Here is a 14,227-nt window from a genome sequence, read left to right on the forward strand (position 1 = left end):
AAAAAACGTATTGAGATTTACTTCAAAGTAGGATCTTTGCATATATGCAAGCATCCCAAATTGCCCAATGATTTCATTTCCTGGTGAACATTTGAATTCACAAAATTTATCCCATATCCTCACATTTATCCTTTGATGATGATCCATGAAGTTTGATAGTGTTAGAGTTGCTTGTTGTCACCATGTGTGCTAGTGTTCGTGTGGATGTTGTCTACCCATTCAAAGTAGACAATATCATATTATTCATGATAGAGGTGGGAAGGAGGTCGAGAATTGATACTTCTAAAACAAAATATAAATATATATGTAGGGTATGAATAAACTATATAAGCTAACGTTTTGAATGAAAAAACTAATGAAGGTAGAGTTATAGGCGGCTGGAGGGGCTAGTTAGTATTGGCACCATTTTGGTGAACAAAGCTTTGGTCCCCACTCCCCCAAGATTGATTGATTGATTTGATTGATTGATTGATTGATTTGATGGTTTGAAAAAACCAAAAACAAAAAAGTCTTTCCTTTTTCTTCACCCAATGGGCATTATAAAGTGAAGAAACTGAGCATGGATGGATGCATCAATCAGCACCCAACACAATCTAATCTATTCAACCATGCAGCCTCAAATTGTTTCAAGGCAGAGCATTAAGCCTTCTTCCCCAACGCCCCCTCATCTCAGAACTCATGCCCTCTCCCTCTTTGATCAGCTCGCCCCCCACATGTATGTTCCTCTCGTCTTCTTCTTCCGCCGCCCCCACGCTGCTTCCCCCAACCCCCCCTGCACATCCCACTTCCTTCAACGCTCTCTTTCCGCCACTCTGTCTCGGTAATTCTATCCTCAAATTTCTCATTGCTTTGCTAATTATACTCTTTCTATGCTACTGCTGATTGGACCACCATCAATCAAATTTCAATAATACCCTTCATCTTAATATGAAAAACTAATGTTTGAACTGGCAGGTACTACCCTTTCGCGGGCAGGATCAAAGACAAACTGACGGTGGACTGCAACGATGAGGGGGTCACGTTTTTGGAAGCCAGACTGGAAGGTGTCGTGACACTGGCGGAGATCTTGGAAGGCCCTAAAAGTGAGATAGTGGAGATGCTATTCGTGGATGGGCTGCAATGGAAACACTCCAAAATGGGTCCGTTGTTGGCCATTCAAGTTACCTACTTTCAGTGTGGAGGATTCGCCGTCGCCGTCCTTCTGTCCCATAAGCTTGGGGATCTTGCCACGCTGGTGAAGTTCGTCACAGATTGGGGCTTCCTCACTCGGGATACCTCCACCTCTGCTCAACACACTGTGAACCCACTTTTTCACTCCGCCGATTTGTTCCCTCTCGGCGACCTGCCACCCATGTCCGGCGCCGCCATTGAAGAAGGAAAAAACTTCACCTGCAAACGGTACACATTCAGTTAAATTCTCTTTGACTTTTGACCTTTTAACAACTTTTCTATTTGTTCATCATATTCTCATCAGGTTTGTGTTCGAAGCTTCAAAGATCGAAGCCCTGAAACGCAGCATCTCCGACAAAGTTAAAAATCCAACCCGAGTCGAAGTTGTGACGGCGTTGATTTACATAGCCATTATTTCAGCATTGCGAGATTCAAATCCAAATCCCAACAACCACCCCACATTACTGTTACAAACAATGAATTTACGCACAAGGATGGTGCCGCCGCTGCCGGAGAGTACAATGGGAAATATAGTCTCATTCTTCCCGGTGGCCGCCGCCGCCGCCGGGGAAAGAGAAGTAGAGGTACACGAGGTGGTGGGTGTAATGAGGAAAGAAATGGGTGAGTTTTGCGACAAATACGCCAAAAAGTACCGAACAGAGGAGTGGGTTGAATTGATAAAAAAGCGATTAAATGAAGTCAGAGAAATTCTGAGCAAGAATGGAAAAAGCCAATTGGTTTATAGATGCAGCAGTGGCTGCAAGTTCCCCGTTTATGGAGTGGATTTTGGGTGGGGAGGGGCGGCTTGGGTGACAATGGCGGCGCTCAGGATGAAGAACACGGTGATGATGATGGACGACAAAAATGGCGGCGGCATTGAAGCTTTGGTTTGCTTGGATGACAAGGAAATGGGTGGCTTTCAGCACAATGAGGAGCTTCTTGCTTATGCTTCTCTTAACCCAACTGCAAATTGTGCAAATTATGCAAATTATTGAATTTCCAGTTTGGGGAAAAAAAATATCATTTCAATTTTTGTTTTAATTTTCTGCTTTCTAGAAGTCTAATAAAATAAACCTTTTAAAACAAAGTTTATTGCAAATTTGCAAAAAAGAAAATTATTTTTTTGGTGAGATATGATGGTTGATTATTTCTTCCCATTTGGGGATGTCGGATATCTTTTTTCTGGTTTTGATCTCTTACTCTGTTTATAGACGTCGAGCAAGTGAGGGAGTAACATACGACTGTGTTACACTTAGAGAGATAGAGAGAGAGAGAGAGAGAGAGAGCGAGAGTTGATTTATGGGGTGGCCGGGGCAGTAGGAGTTGGAGTAGCATACTCAAGGAAGAGTTGATCAGCTTCAAGCCTTTTCATGTGGGGTTCCTCAAGGTGAACAATCGCATCAATGCCGCCGGCCTCTTTGGAATCCAACAACGTCACCAGATTCTTGAACCACAGCGCCGGAAAAGTCACCCACACAGGCCGGCCCCACCCGAAATCCACGTCATAAAGGGGAAACCGGCAGATGCTAGTGAACGCACACGAAATCATCTCTCCCTTCACGAACTTAGAAGCAATCTCCTCCACGCTCTCCATCAGCCTCTGGTCTTCATTCAGAATGTACTTCACTGTCTGGGCGTTCAGCTTGTTGGTTTCTTCTCTCAGCCGGTTCACTAGACCGTGGCAGTACGGGTCGTTCAGAATGTCCGGGGACGGGAAGATCATGGCGTTGAAATAGTAGTTCCCAAAGGCGTCGCCCGGAAGTGGCGGCTCCATTTTTGGCCGCAGATTCACTGTGTAGTTCACTAGACATGCCCTGTCGCTCGGAACTTCAGAAGAAGAGCCCTCTTTAAGAGCCGCAAGAAACCGTCCGTACAGAAAAGCCGTCAATGACTCGACCCGTGAAGGTCGGTGCGCTGCGCCATTCTCTCCGTATTTCTCGCGAATCGCCTCCACTTTCGAACCCTCAAACACGAACCTCCTCGCCACTCTGTTTCTCAGAATCGTCTTCGCCGTATCATACCTCGTCGTTTTCGCCGGGAACAACTTAGCCCCTTCCATGTGCGGTTTGAAAACCCCCTTCACTCCACGCGCCATCGCCGCCCAGTTATTATTCAGCGAAAACAGCGTCATCGCATCCGCAATCTTATGCGAGATGCACGACGCCACCGCCACCCCACCGCACGCGAACTCCGTGAACTGAACCGCCATCAGCTCTTCGTTGAACTGGTCCAACTCGACCGGGAACAGGCGGTTCAGATCGTCCGGTTGGGCATATTCCACCACGTCAGCGAGTTTTGTATTCACTCGCGCTTCCCGAAATAAGGCCCCCGTGTCATTGCAGTCCACAAAGGCGGAGTCGTAGTTGGGGCGGCCGGCGAGTGGAGGGTAGTGGGAGAGGACGAGGGAGAGAGTGCTCCGGAGGCGGTTCCGGAAGTGGATGGCGAAATCGGGATCTCCGGCGTGGGTGGGTCGGTAGAAGTAGAGGGCGGGAGCATAAATGTGAACGGTGATTTGGTCGATGAAGGAAAGGGGGTAATGGCGGAGGTGGGGAGGCGTGGGAGTAGCAGGTTTGATTAAATCCTCTGAGATGATGTCAATTTCAAGCTTCATGGTGTCCTTTATTTATTTTTTTTGATGCAACTGAAAGCGATTGAATTTTATCTAGAGAGGATAACATAACATAACATATATATATATGCGTGTGTGTTGCAAATGCATGCATGTTGACGGAGCTGTTAATGCGAATTATGCCATCCTCCCTCATATTCCGCATTTCTGACACCTCCCTCAATTAATGCCTATTTGTATTTACATCTAAGTTTATTAATGCATAACCTCACCAAATTTGATTCATTCAAATAAACGGTTGCCCTTCATTTATAACATCTTGTTCTATCTAACCCCTCCCGAATCATTATCGCTTACATTTTCTTTTCTATAAGATTTAATACACATCCAAATCAAAATAGTAATTTCCACCAACCCCAATTTTATTTTCAAAAATAGTATAATGGTTGAGAAATTAGAGGAGTAAATTGCAAGTGTTTACGTGCGTGAGATTGTGCCAGGCGTGTGGGTGGAGATCGGTGGCCCCACAGCCATACTGGTGGATAAGATCGGAGGAGAAGAACCATCCTCTAACTTCAACTCCTCCCGCTCTGGCCAAATCCGATCACACAAATGGAGGTTGCCATGTCCCTCAACGCTCTGGTTCGACTCCCCCTTTCCACTTCCAAGCTACACCAAGATGCGCTGCTCCGCCACTCGCTCTTCTCCGCGAGGACGATGCAGAAGCCTGAGCGGAGGAATCGCCACGCTCTTGTGGTCCAAGCGAAAGGCAAACGGGGGATGCAAGCTCGTCGGTTCCAAAGGGCTGCGCCTCCCCCGCTACCCAAGATTGAAGACGATGGAAACCCTAAATTCGTTATCTTCATCCGTATGCCCAATGTTTGTTCTCTATCCTTTTTACTTTTCAGCTCCGGTTGTTTCTATTGATTCATATTTATTTTGCCTCTCTGGAATTGGTGCCGAGAATGGCGTGAGATTTGGAGTCGCTCTCAATTATATATAAACTGTATACTGTGTTCTTGGCCACTCATTGAATAGATTACATTCTAAACTATCTTGAAATATGGCATCAAGAGAAGTAGCTCATTATTAACTCAAAATCTGAAAAGGGTGAGGTTCGTGAAGTTCAATATATTGCACACAATTATTGGGAATATCATCCGTAACATCGTCCCCTTTTTCGTTGATTAAGCAGGTTTATCTATGGTACCCCTTGAGTCTTATAAATGGTGGCACAACCGCCAAAATCATGGTTGCAGCAAAAGATAATTTTCTTGGGAAATATATCTACAAAGACACTCTGGCTAGGAATCTTGCTGCTGTTATATACCGTGTAAGCTTTAATTTTCATCGATATTTTGCTCCATTATCCTGTTCTTTACGTCTTGTATTAAGCCGCCTGTGCCCGTTCAAATAAAATGAATTAAAGTTAAACCTTTTAATTTCAAAGGTGAATATAATGATGTTATTCTAGTTAAAACTTTGTATTGGTGATAAAAGGAACGTTAAAGCTCGTACTTTGACAAGTGAGTGGTTTTAAAAGAGATGTTCTTATCAGCACATGCGAGACTGCTGAATGTTTGAGAGCTCTCGTCGGTTTGGAGAAAGTTGCAATCACATAGGATTTAGAATTTGTCTGAAAATCTGACTTAACGTTGATTGTTCATATAGGAATTGATTGCCACAATTTCTGTCCATTGAGAAAAACAGACAATTCTACGCTTTCTTGTCACTTTGTTTTTGCAAAATTACTCAATTCTCAAGCCTTGAACGACAATTCATTCTAAACACTCTTTTAAGATACTAACACTCGATCTACCAATGAACAGGATGAAAAGGAGATACAGAAGACAGCATTTAAACAGTTCCGCGTGTTGCGGTCAGCAACAGAATTCAGATATGGCTACAAGATTGTTGTAATGTTTCCAAACCTTTCTTTATGATTCATGAGCACAATATTTTATATTGTACTTCGGAATGGATGAACAACAATTTGTTGTCGTAATGTTAATTATATACTTTCATGCAGCAAAATGGCAATGTGAGGTCCGCACTGTCTACCACAGATGTAATTGAGGTAAGAACGGATTATTTGTTCTCTTCTTTTGTTCTTGAGATTTTATAAGGATTGAAAAGGCAAATCCTTGAACACCATGTGGTGGTAATCTTTTCCTTTGTAACTTGTTTCAATCGGTGAGATTTTCGACTAGATCATTTAGTTTACTTACACAGTTTTATTTCTGAATCAATCTTAGCTTCCAACACAAGATCAGCTGAAGACGGTTCTCGATAAAGTTAAAGACTTCTTCGGAGATGCGAAGGAATCATTCGGCAAACTCACTACACTAGGCTCACTTGAAGGTGAGGAGTCAGACGAGAACTCGGCGGAGAAGACCAAGTGAGTATTATTTCATTGATACTTCTTTTCGCTCTTCTGCCATTGACATTAAGAGAGAATATTGCAGTTCCTTTGCCCTCCCGCTAACAAAGATCCTTACAATTGTTGGGATTTTTAATCTTCAGACAAGAGTTTCAGAGGGGTAGATTGATTCCTTAATCCACATTTTCAGGGTTAAAACTTGAGGGTAGAGTGGTCGCTTTACTGGAAAGCGCCGCAGCACGAAGAACATCTTAAACTGGAGGGCATTGAAAGGTATATAGAACGATGGATCAGCAATGTTTTTTGTATCCAAAACTGTTAGCAGAAAAATTAGGGAGCTTTATACACGGTAATGTACACAAGTTCACCCATGCTTTTTGTTCACAAATCTTGTTTCTCTGACCCAGTGGAAATACACTCTTCATTCTTTCACGTATTGCAGTGGCCTTGATTTTGTCTTGTCAGAAACTAAGTTTTCTATATTTTTCCCGAGGAGATGCTGTTAAAATGACCACAAAGTTGACTCGATTCGTTGACCCGTCAATTTAAACACCTATTTAGTCAACTTAATGCTTATTTGGTTCTGAAAAGGTTCTCGGTTGCTACTTCTATATACCCATATAAAAATCCAAATCCCAATAGTTTGGGAAGGTAATATTCAATCCATTAAGTCAAGGAACTCACTTATTAGAAAAGATATCATTTCCCCCTGCATGCAAGGGTATGTAAATAGCATAATCATGCGATGAATAGGCCTTCATCTATCACTGGATACTCAGTTGGGTCATAGGAATACTCATAGCCAAACCTCATTGCATCATAAAGGTGAGTCGGACCTTCAGTGAAGATGCCTGGATCACCATAATCTGGAAACTCTATAATCTGTTCAAGGTTCTTTGGGTAACAACCATCTTGAAACAAATAGCCCTGCAAATCTTCGTCAAAGCTTGAAAAGGGAAACCCACTTCCTAAATCAGTTGAAATGCTGCTAAGATCGATCACATTCTGGTTTTTCACGCCCAGTGGAGCAGTAGCAGTTGAAATAGGCTCAAAATGGTCATTGATCTCATTGAAACTCTTAGCCTTGCCAGAACATGAATCAGTTGAAGCTTTTGGTGGGTTTAGATGGACCATCGGTTGGCTACAGTCCTCTGAATATGGAGCCTTACTTTCAATGGAGCTTCCTTTGTCTTTCTCTGTTGCTGACCGTCCAGAACTAATGGACGAAACTGATGGTAGTTGGTTGATTTGAACTTGATGTGGCTTGCTTTCTTGTTTGAGCTTCATCTGTGGAGCTTCAACCCAAGGGTAACATGCTGCTAACTTGCCTTCAGATTCAACAGAGGCAAACGAGTTGTTGAATTTCATGTGGGTACACCGTGTCTTTATCAGTTCAGTAGCAGCAGCTCTTTTTGGCTCTGATGTTTGCTCTTGAACAACCCTTTTCCTATCAGCTTCACAGCCTATGGAATCCACATTCTGAAGGAAGTTATCACCTGAAAAACTGAAGCTGCTATTCGTGACATCGGTTTGTGGCACGCCTAACGAGCTACAAACGCTGAAGTTTCCATCTCCATCCTTCAAACTCGAATCAGTCTGTTTCATCCCAACAACAAAGCAAGCTTTTGGATCATTTTCTTTCTGCAGTCGACTCAAATAGAGGCGATATTTCTGTATTCACAAAGGAAGTTGTCAGCCAGAAACAGAAGACTTCCCTTTAAACTAGATCAGTAGCAAGAATGAAGGTAGATATCCCAAACCTGCAAATGGCTAGCTACATTTTCCCTTGTTAGCCATGGGACATTCATGAGATCAAGAATCTTTTTAGGGCCAACTTCTGCCAAATTAGACATTAAGAATCATTACCTTTAAAGTTTTAGGAGGGGAAGTTTAAGAGTATTGTATGCTTACTGTCAAAGCCTATCTGGTTTACTGCTTCAACAAATTTCTGGTGCAGATCAACCGACCAAACAACTCTGGCTTTCTTTGTAGAACATGTCTCACCAAACTCTTTTTCCTCATACTTATCAACATCTTTTCTTTTCCTCACTGAAAACAGCTCCTCTACTCTAAGGAACTGACTATCATCATACCTATCTGATCCATTTCTAAGGATTTGAAGGCCTTCAAAAACATCATGCCCTTCAATATCTCTTCCCTCTTGAATCTTCTTTCGAAGTACATGCTGCCATATATTCCTAAGTTCTTTCATTCGTATTGGCTTTAGAAGATAATCACAAGCCCCGTGTTGAACCCCTTTCATTACTCTGCTTGTTTCTCCATCGACTGACATCACTGCAGGGAGGAAGACGAACTTATACATAAGAAATGAGGACTCTGCTAAAAAGACAACGTTTAATGCATTCAAAACAATCTTAAAGGTAGGGAGGCAGAGAACTGACTGATAACTGGTAGGTCCATTTCTAACCCTACATGCTCGAGGAGTTTAAAACCGTCCATGTCGGGCATGTTTACGTCGCTGATTACGATGTCGTATCCATCTTTTCTCTCCCTTAGCAGGCTCAGAGCCTCCCTTGCCAGGCAACATGTAGTCACTGCAACACAGAGTGCAAGTAAAGTGTTTCAGCCTAGTTTTGAAAAAAGTTCATCTGATTCAACTGAACTAAGCTAAATCACTCATTTTCAGTTTCACTTCCAAGCTTTAGCTGGAATAGATCCCATAAAAGTGATTAACTCAATTCCTTTCTCTGAAAGCCAAAGTGCGTCAGCCATGATTGAAAACTCAAGTGAATGAAGAGAGAACGTTAACAAAGAAAGAAATCGTGGTTTGAATTAAGAAACAGTGATTAATTACGAAGCAGCAGCAGCAAAATATAGAGCCAGGGAAAGCTCAGTAGAAGAAAACAAGCCCAGATTTTTTCTTTTTTTGAAAAATGGAAGGAAAAGGATAAAGAAACCACAGAACCATATGAGAAACTTTGCAGTTGCAGATGAACGTTTGATTAATCTGCCAAACCAACTTTAAACATGAATGGAAAGCTTTGATTTAGCTGATGGGGCTGTATCATTTTCACCTCAGTATTGAGAAAAAACAAAACAATTCAGAGCCTCAAAACTTGTAGTAGTACTAACAGCTCAAAATCAAGCAACAAATTAACAGAAAGAGGAGAGAGAGAGAGAGAGAGAGAGAGAGAGAGAGAGAGACTTGTTTTTGTAAATCAACCTTCATAAGAGCACTTTTTGAGCATCTTTTCCAGGATTTTGAGCCATGTTGGATCATCATCAACAACAAGAACACGAAGACCGACAGGAAACACATCGCTTCGAGGCGAAGAGAAGCCACTTTCCATGATGATGGAGCTGTGGAGGAGGATGAGAGAGGAGAAAATGAACAGTAAGTTTGGAACAACAGGTTTTTAGGAAAGAGCCTTAAAATTCTCACAACTGTCTGGGTTTTAAAAATGGCCCCAAGTTTACAGAGAGAGGGAAAGAGGAATCAATGAATCCAAGTGCCCAACTGTTCCCTTCAAAAGATTCATAGAATGTTATATATATTTACAAATAAACAAGAAAAAAAAAACAGTGAAATGAAATAAGGGAAAGGTAACTCCCTCAGCAGATGCAAGAGGTGAAAGAATATGAGTTGGGAGAGAAAAGGCATCTTTACAAGGGACCTGCTTATAGATATGTATGTATATTAAAAGCATTGAAATGACTATGTAATAATGAATCAAAGAGAGTGCAGGAAAAGGAATAAAAGCATTAAAAAAATATATATATATATGGAAATATATTGGGAAGCATAGGGAGAGGAGCAGTTATAATGAACAGTAGGAGCAACAATCCAACAAATGAAGGTGGGAACCCCTTTTTATCTGCTCAACTTAAATTCCCTTTTGCACATTTGCACTCCAAGTGGGAAATCCAACTTTTTTTCTTTTCTTTTCTTTCTTTTCTTTCTTTTCTTCAAGTCATCTGCAGCAGAGGGACTTTTCCATGCTTGAGTTCAACTATGAACTTCACCATTTTGTTTTCTTCTGTCATTCACCAGTTTCTTAACCCAACTTATTATTGAATGTCACCCACATTTTGTACTTTTATTCTTTACTATATATACCAAAGCTCCCTCCATACCTTCCTTGGGTTGCCTGTGGCAGCTTATAACCCTTCTGATGAAATGCCCTCCACCGATGCCCAAAAGACAATAGCATTGGCGGATGAATAGCTTCACAACCAACGGTATTTCTGTAAAGATGTTGTAACAGCCTAACCCCACCGTTAGCAAGTGTTGTTCGCTTTGGTCTATTACGTACCACCGCCAACTTCATGGTTTTAAAACACGTCTGTTAGAGAGAGGTTTCCACACCCTTATAAGGAGTGCTTCGTGCCCCTCTCCACCCGATGTAGGATCTCACAGCTATATATCATTTTTATATCCTTAACAAGGTTACCAGATGTTGAACTCACATTGTACCGACAAGTGTTCGATAGGTGTCGAGCATGAAAACGGCAACCAAACTAAAATATTTGTCGTTGTTAGTCCCTAAGTCGTAATTTTGGAGATGAATCAAAAGCGGGAACAGCGAAGAAGTTGTCTGTTTGTTCTTTTATTGAAACAGAAATGGAGAAAACAGTAGCAGTAAGTTCATAGAGATATAAAGAAGAAGAAAGTTGGTAGTGCAGGCACGTGGAGTCCATTTAAAAGGCAGAGGCAAAGGCAAAGGCAAAGGCAAAGGCAAAGACAAAGACAAGAAAAGGTTGGGTTCAGAAGAGAAGTGGTGAAATTGGGCAGCACAGCACAGAAAGGCACCTGAAGAACCCCAAGAGCGTTGCATTCAAGATAAGTCAAACGCTGAGAATCCTTCTAACTTTTCTTCCCTTCTCACCATTCTTAGTGATACCCAATTCAAGAAAGTTGAGGAATACTCAAAACTTGGTTCTTATCACATACTCTTTCAACAAGCTCTTAAAATATTAGAAGTGGAAGCTTTTTAAGACAACCCCATTGCTTGCTTTGCTTTGCTTGTCTGTTTGTGAGTGTGGATGCCCAATAACTCAACTTGATATAATTAATTATGTACTTGGGAAAGCCTCATTAAACCTCCTCTCCCCTCACTTCCATGTATTATAATATATTTACTCTTTCTTAACCTTAATTAACTACATAATTAAGCAAAGATTATGGAGATTATCAGCATCATCCTCACGAACTTATTAAATATGAACCCAAAAAGATGGAGAGGTTAAAGAGGGTTGAAAGGTATTTGTGGTGTGTGGAACCCATTGGGTTGTGAGTGTTGAATTTGATGGTGAGATTGGTGTGTGGTCATGATTACTAAAACTAATGTTCTTCAAAACCTCTAATCATATGACATTTAAACTAATCTCACTCCCATTACTATTAATTCAATGCGTGAATTATGCAAAAGCTTTTTCTTTTTTATTTAAACAAAATTTAAAATTTTCTATAATTTTATCATTATTTTTTTAAATTTTGGGTTGAGTTGAATTTTTAGAAAAATAAAGAAATCAAAATGCTATTTTATTAATTTTTTAATACACCAAAAAGGAAATGCCCACTGACAAATTCTGTCTCAAATAAAATATAAATATAGAAAATAATAATTAAAATTAGGAAATTTTGAGGATGAACCTTCCTCCAAGTGGATCGGCTTTATATTAGTTTATGTAAAGTTGGAATATGGTTTTGCCTAATGCTCTTCTATCATATGCCCTTGCCTCTTTAATTATTCCCTTTCAACTTTAATATTATATATTATATGTATTCTACCTTTTTATCCAACTACCTAATAATTAAAGACGAGCGGTTGACTAATCGTACGAAATAGGTTCGTAGACCCTTGATGCTTAAGATCCTTACAAGAAGCATTGCTACATCATCAAATCGTGAACAATTGACGATGTGGTCTAATGAGGGTGTGCTTGCTTTCTTGGGCTCCGCTTGAGTTTAGAGAAAGGAACTAAGTTGTGGCGTGGAGATATGTTAGTAGATGACATTTATGGTGTTGGAGTCGCACAAGAGTCTTGGCATGCTTCCCTTGAAAGAAGCATACCTATAACGTTGCCGATACGTATACATAACGAGACCACCTTCACAACCTTCTCCCAAATGTTTGAATATACTAACATGATGTATGAATGAACTCAACATGGCATAATTCCATTAGATATTTCTTTCGGCTTTTACGTCGTACATAAGTGGACGACTAGTCTCCTACTTAAGGAACGATTTACTTGTAAATCATTTCATTTCATTTCATAAAAGGAGTAAAGTTTTGGACACCCAACTCAGTGTTTACATTTGACGGTCGGCTATGAAGGGATCTGTACAGAAATTGGTTTAGTTTGGTTCAAATCAAGTATTCATAATAAACTAAGAAAAGGGCGTCTGGATATTCCTTTGGCAGGCTGCTTATATAGAGATAGAACCGTGACAGATCTTCCTTGGAGACTTTTTCAGTGTCAACCACATCTTCACTGCAAGTTAGCACCCACAAATCCTCTGATTTGATCCTCTTCAAGCTCCCCCGACAAAACGGGCACGACTCCGATCTCGTGTTCCTACAAGTCATTCACAAGCAAAGACATTAACGCAGTCGAACCCAGAGCCCGATGGTGATGATCTAGGAAGGTTTGTATGTATGTAGTTACCAATTGTGGTAGCATTTGATGCACATTGAATGGCAGCAGTTTGGCAACACCATCTTTGTGGAAGCTTCTAAGCAAATCCCACATTCTTCTTCTCTCTCTACATCACCATTAGAGAGCTTTCCATCTCCTTGGACTCCCACACGCTTCTCCTTAGCGTTATCCAACTCCTTGGCGTTCGCTTGGAGCCGTTGAAGGGATGGCAATATCACAGCTGAAGTAGCACGTTGGTTGGACTCAAAACAAGCTCATATACTCAAACTCATACAATATCAATACCACAATAGACCAAGCCTAATGATATCAAATACGGGGCATAATGTGAGATCCCACATCGGTTGAAGAGGAGAACGAAACATTTCTTATAAGAATGTGGAAACCTCTCCCTATCAATTGCGTTTTAAAAACCTTAAGGGAAAGACGGAAAGGAAAAACTCAATGAGGACGATATTTAAAGTTCATGCTCCTACCATCATGGATGTGTGTGAAGTGTTAGAGGTGCTAGAACAGGTTTGTGCATGGGATTAGAGAAGTGTTTGGGATACAGAACTCCAAAACAGAGTGTTTGAAGGCAAGAAAATGTACCATAAAAATCTTTGAGAGTGGCCTTTCTTCCATGCGCTGATAGGTTGGGTCTTCCATCTGTGTAAACCTGAACAGCACCATTTGACAGAACAAACTAAGACACATAAACATCAAAACAAAGGCACATTAAAGAGGTGAAGAAAAGAGAGACGCGCCTTGTAAACAAGTATGTGGAAGAAATTTAGGTATCTGGGAAGAACACATGTGCAAGAACAATCCACCCATTGCATCAAAAACAGAAGCAGTGGAGCTAATTGACTGTAAACCAGTTTCATTTGGAGATATGAACCATGTTTGGCTCTTGGAATTGCAACAGCCCTGCAAACCCACCATAGTTTCCCTCCATAATTTCATCAAAACCACTAAACCGATCGAAATTTGTATGAACTGGGAAGATAAAATGAAAAAAATGAAAAGGGAAAAGGGATACTCACAGAGCATTGGCGCGATTTACATCTTCTTCGAGGACTTTCAGAGAATCCTTACAAGAAGACCTCGATAGCCGATAATACATAATCCCACAACTTCGAAACCCCCAAAAATAATATACCCACCAAATTCTTTTCTTCAAGAACGTGTTTACAGAACACCCAGAAGAGAAATTTGGTGGTAATTGATTAGAAGAAGAAGATGAAGAAGAAGAAGAAGAAGAAGAAGACTGTCGTTTCACTCCTCCGGCGATTACCGATAAGGAAGGGACAGCGGCGTCTGAGAAAGCGATGCTTCCTTCCTCCTTTTCCCAATTTATGTGTAAAATGTCAAAATTGTTGTTTATGTTTCCACTACCGAATTCAACACGAGCAGTTGGTTTCCCCTTTTTCAAAATTACTCCAAAAACCATCATTTTCAGTAATTATGTTTCCTTCCTGAATTAAACTCTCATTAATCACAAA

At 41.0% G+C, this 14,227-nt stretch overlaps 5 protein-coding genes across 6 annotated transcripts; 2 read left to right on the forward strand and 3 right to left on the reverse strand.

Annotated features, from left to right (window-relative positions):
• The first annotated feature begins 472 nt into the window (after nucleotides 1-472).
• Nucleotides 473-2,188, forward strand: LOC111496403 (acylsugar acyltransferase 3-like). The gene is made up of 3 exons (XM_023146819.1): nucleotides 473-820; nucleotides 955-1,398; nucleotides 1,475-2,188. The coding sequence occupies exons 1-3, from the start codon at nucleotides 564-566 to the stop codon at nucleotides 2,163-2,165; spliced, it is 1,392 nt and encodes a 463-aa protein (XP_023002587.1). The 5' UTR covers nucleotides 473-563; the 3' UTR covers nucleotides 2,166-2,188.
• A 185-nt stretch (nucleotides 2,189-2,373) lies between these two features.
• Nucleotides 2,374-3,824, reverse strand: LOC111496400 (vinorine synthase-like). Its single transcript, XM_023146817.1, has one exon. The coding sequence runs from the start codon at nucleotides 3,779-3,781 to the stop codon at nucleotides 2,468-2,470; it is 1,314 nt and encodes a 437-aa protein (XP_023002585.1). The 5' UTR covers nucleotides 3,782-3,824; the 3' UTR covers nucleotides 2,374-2,467.
• A 474-nt stretch (nucleotides 3,825-4,298) lies between these two features.
• On the forward strand, nucleotides 4,299-6,583 carry LOC111496437 (protein HHL1, chloroplastic-like). The gene is made up of 6 exons (XM_023146872.1): nucleotides 4,299-4,618; nucleotides 4,935-5,072; nucleotides 5,569-5,655; nucleotides 5,769-5,816; nucleotides 5,995-6,137; nucleotides 6,310-6,583. The coding sequence occupies exons 1-6, from the start codon at nucleotides 4,352-4,354 to the stop codon at nucleotides 6,320-6,322; spliced, it is 696 nt and encodes a 231-aa protein (XP_023002640.1). The 5' UTR covers nucleotides 4,299-4,351; the 3' UTR covers nucleotides 6,323-6,583.
• A 157-nt stretch (nucleotides 6,584-6,740) lies between these two features.
• LOC111496436 (two-component response regulator ARR11-like) lies at nucleotides 6,741-9,795 on the reverse strand. Of its 2 annotated transcripts, none has more exons than XM_023146869.1 (5): nucleotides 9,304-9,795; nucleotides 8,522-8,674; nucleotides 8,031-8,414; nucleotides 7,880-7,956; nucleotides 6,741-7,790 (listed from the first exon to the last, which is right to left on the reverse strand). In XM_023146869.1, exons 1-5 carry the CDS (start codon nucleotides 9,428-9,430, stop codon nucleotides 6,858-6,860), a joined length of 1,674 nt encoding a protein of 557 aa, XP_023002637.1. In that variant the 5' UTR covers nucleotides 9,431-9,795; the 3' UTR covers nucleotides 6,741-6,857. The 2 variants fall into 2 exon arrangements, with proteins under 2 accessions (XP_023002637.1, XP_023002639.1); XM_023146871.1 differs by having other exon boundaries at nucleotides 9,286-9,373.
• A 2,535-nt stretch (nucleotides 9,796-12,330) lies between these two features.
• On the reverse strand, nucleotides 12,331-14,193 carry LOC111496061. Its single transcript, XM_023146319.1, has 5 exons — nucleotides 13,769-14,193; nucleotides 13,490-13,652; nucleotides 13,335-13,401; nucleotides 12,753-12,963; nucleotides 12,331-12,662 (listed from the first exon to the last, which is right to left on the reverse strand). The coding sequence occupies exons 1-5, from the start codon at nucleotides 14,176-14,178 to the stop codon at nucleotides 12,452-12,454; spliced, it is 1,062 nt and encodes a 353-aa protein (XP_023002087.1). The 5' UTR covers nucleotides 14,179-14,193; the 3' UTR covers nucleotides 12,331-12,451.
• Between the last annotated feature and the right edge of the window lie 34 nt (nucleotides 14,194-14,227).

Source organism: Cucurbita maxima, unplaced genomic scaffold (assembly GCF_002738345.1).
Source record: "Cucurbita maxima cultivar Rimu unplaced genomic scaffold, Cmax_1.0 Cma_Scf00022, whole genome shotgun sequence".
Lineage (NCBI taxonomy): Eukaryota > Viridiplantae > Streptophyta > Magnoliopsida > Cucurbitales > Cucurbitaceae > Cucurbita > Cucurbita maxima.